Source organism: Myotis davidii, unplaced genomic scaffold (genome assembly GCF_000327345.1).
Source record: "Myotis davidii unplaced genomic scaffold, ASM32734v1 scaffold116, whole genome shotgun sequence".
NCBI classification, from domain to species: domain Eukaryota; kingdom Metazoa; phylum Chordata; class Mammalia; order Chiroptera; family Vespertilionidae; genus Myotis; species Myotis davidii.
The window spans coordinates 50,554-56,506 of NW_006290632.1; the positions used below are offsets into that span (position 1 = coordinate 50,554).

The 5,953-nt window shown below is 40.9% G+C and overlaps 1 protein-coding gene across 1 annotated transcript in view; it reads left to right on the forward strand.

Annotated features, from left to right (window-relative positions):
• The window catches only part of LOC102765688 (iron-sulfur protein NUBPL-like), a 55,644-nt gene that overhangs the window by 25,517 nt on the left and 24,174 nt on the right, over window positions 1-5,953 (forward strand). The window contains exon 2 of the mRNA XM_015563842.1: window positions 5,895-5,935. Within this exon, the coding sequence (XP_015419328.1) occupies window positions 5,895-5,935 (41 nt within the window). The remainder of the gene's footprint in view (window positions 1-5,894; window positions 5,936-5,953) is intronic.

Here is a 5,953-nt window from a genome sequence, read left to right on the forward strand (position 1 = left end):
TAATTCTGAAAATTCTTTAACTGTTTCATCCTTGCAAATAGTTACTTATTTTATAAAAGAGAGTTAGAAATTTTGCTTTTCTTGTGGTTTACTTTTCCTACTGCTTAAAAACAAAAAACAAAGAAACAAAAAAATCCTACTGCGGTGTTGAACTTTTTCATATTTATTTGAAAGGGTTAATGATTATATTGTCTTCTAAGAGAAATTAGGTGATCTTAAAACCTAAAGTAGATGATTCTTATCAATGTTTTCTTTCCATTTTCCATTTTTTACCAAAGACTCTACACATTGTTCTTAGTGATGAGGATCAGAATTGTGACTTATTATTTTTCTGGCAGAGTAATCATTCATGGTGGTAGGTTATCTATTTTAACCCTCACAACAACCCTGCAAAGTACATAATGTTACTTCTCCCATTTGGCAGGTGAGGAAACTAGTACGGAGAGATTAAATAACTCACATAAGATTAAATACTGTAGCTCATCCACCTGTGCAGTGGGCCTGTGGGATCCGATCGTAAGCAGCCTGCTTTCTAGAGTCCACATTCTTTTTTGTTTTGTAGTGAGAGTGGGAGTGAGGAAAGGGAGAGACAGAGAGAGAGAAACATCATGTGAGAGAGACACATCAGTTGGTTGCCTCCCACTCATGCCCTGTCCAGGGTCAGGGAATCGAGCCTGCAACCAAGGTATGTGTCCTTGACCAGAATTGAACCCCAAGCTGAGACCCCCTCAGTCCCCAGCCCAGCGCTGTAACCACCGAACCAAACTGGCTATTAATTGCCATTCCTGTGGCTTATCCAGAGTTGAGGTTTAGTAATGTGGACATCATGGAATATCACAGGGTGAGAGATCCCAGGGAACAAGAAGAGTCTCCATTAAATTTGAGTACCATTGGGGTTCTCTGTCTTCAGGGGTGGGAACCCTTTTCTGCCAAGGGCCATTTGGATACTTATAACATCATTCACGGGCCATACAAAATTATCAACTTAAAAACTAGCCTGCTGTAGTTGGTCAAACATTTAATTAACTCGCCCCTAATGCCCTGGGCAGGGCCAGACCAGATGATTTCATGGGCCTGATACTGCCCTCAGGCTGGATGCTCCCCACCCCTGGTGTAGGAGGAAAAATGAAGACCGGAAGCTGGTGGACTGAAAAATGGGAGGAGTTAAGGGACCTTACATTCTGTTTATAGTCAAGATAGGTATAATGAGGGAGTTCAGGGCAAGGGGAGTTCCGAGGCCAGGAGACAGGACTGAAGTCAGGTTTGACTGCGTCAGTGAGTGGTGAAGATGGGTCAGTTTCGGCCCTCCTTTATAACTGTGCTCTTAATTACTATGTTAAATCACCCACTAAACTGTATTGACTCATCAGTTGTTTCAGGCGACCTAGTGCCATGAACAAAATCCTCTAGTCCACTTGCTTGCCATTTTGTTTGGTGACTTCCACGTACAAACCAGTGACCAACTGGTTTGAATTTTGTCTTTGTTATTTACTAATTTGGGACCTTGAGCAAATAATTTAGCTTCAGTGTTTTGTGACCTATCTCATAGGTTACTGTGATAGTTAAATGAGGTTATATATATAGTTCTTAGCATAGACCTTAGCACATGGTGAACCGTAGCTCTGGATGTTATTGGTGTAGTGGTAGATTCTAGAGATCATTATAACCCTTAATTTTAGAATTCAAGGCATAGAGAGGTTGAGTTATACCTCAAACCCAGAGCCAGTTAGTTGGTTCCTGAAAGGAGCGTGAATGCCAGGCATCTTGTTCATTGTTCTTTCCATGACAGGCTGCTGCTTCTGAAAGAAAAGACAAGAACACCCATCTCATTTTTTAAAATTATAAAATCTGTGTACATGCTTCAAGGAATATACCAAAAACTGGTTAAAGGCTAATGGAAACTGAAAAGCACTTCCATTTCAGTTATTATTAGTTACTCTCTATTTAACAGTGAATTTTTTCTCTTCATTTTTTCTTAAATCATAGTTTTTAATCCTTGTGACAGGTTCCAACTAGCAAGAATTTAACCTGATTATAAGCTTGAGAAATTGGGTTATATAGTAGCCTAAAAATCTTGCTTGTTACTTACCTGAATCTGGGTTTAAAATGCCAAGAAGAAATTCAAATTGGGACCTTTTGAGCCTGCTTATTGATTCAGTTCATTTAGACACAAAAAGCCAGTATTCCAGAGCAATGCTGATATTTTAAGAGTGTCAAAAAATTTTAACATATTTTTATTGATTTCAGAGAGGGAGAGAAAGAAACATCAATGATGAGAGAGAGAATCATTAATTGGGTGTCTCCTGCATGCGCCCTACTGGGGTTCAAGCCCACAACCTGGGATGGTTCAGTCCTCAGACCAACACTCTTATCCACTGAGCCAAATCAACTAGGACAGAGAGTTAAATTTTTAAAAGTTAATAAAAGAAGTATCCTTCTGAGCCGGTGATGGATTCGAATAACATAAAAATAACATATAAAAGGTTTGTGGTGGCTGATGTTAAACAGACACGTAGCATTTACTCTCTCTCAGTAAAACTAGCTGAGGTAAAAATAAAAAAGGGTATATACTTTGATGAGCCACTAAAAACTGATTGAGCATGCTTGCAGCTGCAACTCCATGGTATTATGTAAATTAAGCTATGGCAAAGCATCTGTTTTCTAATGTTTCTGCTATCAAATGATACACAAAATAGGTCTACAAATCTGCTATCAAATGATACACAAAATAGGTCTACAATAAGCACAAACAGCTTAACAAGATATATTCACATGATATAAGACTTTATGTGGCAGGGGTAGGGAGTGGTTGTGTGGACATGAATTCCTTAACAGAAGAATTCTTATCAACAAAATTGTAATATGGATATTCTAATGTTCTTATATTAGCTGCTCCTGTTTGAAACTCTTGATTAGAGCTGTGTTTTCTAATCTTTTTAATGCTCAAAGCTCTCTTTTATTTTTTAAAATTTATCTTTATTGTTGAAAGTATTTTAGATGTCCCCCTTTTTTCCCCATTGACTCTCTCCACCCGCTCCACCCACCCCCAGGCCTTCACTGCACTATTCACTGTGTCCAGGGGTTATGCATATATACATACAAGTTCTTTGGTTAATTTCTTCCCGCCGCTTTCCCCCTTCACTCTGGGAGCCATCACGATTCTCTTTTAAATTTTCTCCCAACTAACCCCATATTTTGAAAAAGTTATCTGCCACATAAGCTGCATACCTTATTAATAAGTCACTTTTTCTCTTTTTAAATTAAGTGTGTGTGTGTTTGACTGTTGTATGAGCTTCTGAATAGAAGATAGTCCACATGAGTGCTATCACAGTTGATAAAGTTTCAACTAAAAGTAAAGAAACTTGACAGTTTATCTGTCCTGTACAGTCTTGTAGGTAAATGTTTTATTTCTGTTCATTTAAAAAATATATTCATAAATCACACCCTGATAAATGTTTTCGTGCATTGTTAGGACCTTAAAACAACATTGGGTAAGAGAACTACCAAAATAAGTTCTATAGCCAGAGTTTCATTGTCTATAACAGAACTGCTCATCTATAATAATCTAATCTAATCAAAGAGAAACATGGTAATTGGCGTACGACCGCTACCCTTCCCATTGGCTAATCAGGGATGATATGCAAATTAACTGACAGCCAAGATGGCGGCCGGCAGCCAGGCAGCTTGAAACTGACATGAGGCTTGCTTGCTTCAGTGACAGAGGACTCCAATGTTCCCCGCGTGCCGCTGCCGGCCTCTGAGCTTGACTTTAAGAAACAATGTTGCAATTATAGAAGCTAAATAAACCCCAGAAACCTGCTTTCAGCCAGCCGGGCCTCAGAGCTGGAGTTGAAACAGTGTTTCAATTATAGAACACAAACAAACCCAGAGACCTGCTTTCAGCAGACGAGGTCTCAGAGCTGGAGCCGAGCCAGGACACCCTTCAGGGCAAACCAGCCAGCCCCACCCATGCACCAGGCCTCTATCCTATATAGTAGAAGGGTAATATGCCTCCCAGCACCGGGATCAGTGGAGCCGCAAGACCTCCTGGCACTGGGATCAGCATGACAGGGGGCAGTGCCCAAACCCCCTGATCACCCTGCAGCTCTGTGTGTGACAGGGGGCAGGGCCACAACCTCCCTATTTGCCCTGCTCTCTTCCTGACAGGGGAAGGCGCCCCAACCCCCTGATCAGCCCTGCTCTGTGCCTGATTGGGGGGAGCTCCCCAACCCCCTGATCACCCTGCGGCTCTGTGTGTGACAGTGTGCAGTGCCCCAAGGCCCTGATCGGCCCTGCTCTGCGTGTGACAGGATGCGGCGCCCCAACCCGATAGGGAAAAATACTAGGAATTCTTAAAATTCAATAAGAAAAAAGCACCATCAGTAGGAAAACAATAGACAAGCAACTTAAGCAGACTTTTTAGAGGAGAATATACAAATGGCCAATAAACATGTAAAAATATGCTCAACTTCAATAATAGTATGTCAATGACAATTAAAACCACAGTGCAAAGGAGAGCTGGGCACACAGTCAGGAAGAACAAAGACAAGGTAGAATGCACCTGCCCCTCAGCGTCTTTCTTTCACCACAGGAAACCTTTAGTGTCATGCCTAAGGCTTTCCTTCCACCTCCCAGACCTCATGCTGCTTTACTTTTGGTGAATTTTAACCAGGAGCCACATGGTTCCCAATATAAACAGATTGACAATGGAACAATCCAGCACCATTAACTATGATAACACACTCACCATATTTGCTAAAATGAAAGAAGTCTGGTGATATCATGCTGTAGCACAACTGGAATTGCTGGCAAGAATGTAAATTGGTAGAACTTCATTGGAAACTTTGGCATTTTTTACTGAAGTTAAAAATGGGACCAGGAGTCTTACACCTTCACCCTTGAATGCTTCCAAAATTCATGTGTTCGATATCGGTCTTAGAGCTTTATCAGCATCTAGTTTGTCTGCTGTACCAGCCAAATCCTATTTTATTTAATACCTCAAGCCTACCTGCCTTAAAAAATAATTTAGAAATAGGCAATCTTACATGAAAATAGAGGCAAGTGACGCATTTATTCTCCCCTTTTCATTCTTGAGCATAGTTTTTCCTCTATGTGATCATCAGGTAGACTCATGTGACTCTTCAAATACATCTGATATATTTAAAGTATCTTTCATTATTGGCTTTTAAGGCCTTGTAAAATATTGTTTGAATTCTTTCTTGGAAAACATAGTAGCTAGCCACATGGCATATTACATGTGGCTCCCTTCTTCACAATTGGATAATCTTTCCATTTTAAAAAAATGACTTTTCTTAAATGATAACCTTTATAAGATGGTAGCCTTCTTCACATTTCAGAGACTGGGGATGTATGCTCATGTGTATCTTTCCCCAGGATCTCAGAAGTCCATGTATGCTTTAAACTAGAGTGCTATTCCATGTGGTTTGCATGGATTAAATTGGTCTAACCCTCACAACAACCCTGCAAAGTACATAATGTTACTTCTCCCATTTGGCAGGTGAGGAAACTAGTACGGAGAGATTAAATAACTCACATAAGATTAAATACTGTAGCTCATCCACCTGTTCAGTGGGCCTGTGGGATCCGATCGTAAGCAGCCTGCTTTCTAGAGTCCACATTCTTTTTTGTTTTGTAGTGAGAGTGGGAGTGAGGAAAGGGAGAGACAGAGAGAGAGAAACATCATGTGAGAGAGACACATCAGTTGGTTGCCTCCCACTCATGCCCTGTCCAGGGTCAGGGAATCGAGCCTGCAACCAAGGTATGTGTCCTTGACCAGAATTGAACCCCAAGCTGAGACCCCCTCAGTCCCCAGCCCAGCGCTGTAACCACCGAACCAAACTGGCTATTAATTGCCATTCCTGTGGCTTATCCAGAGTTGAGGTTTAGTAATGTGGACATCATGGAATATCACAGGGTAAGAGATACATTTATT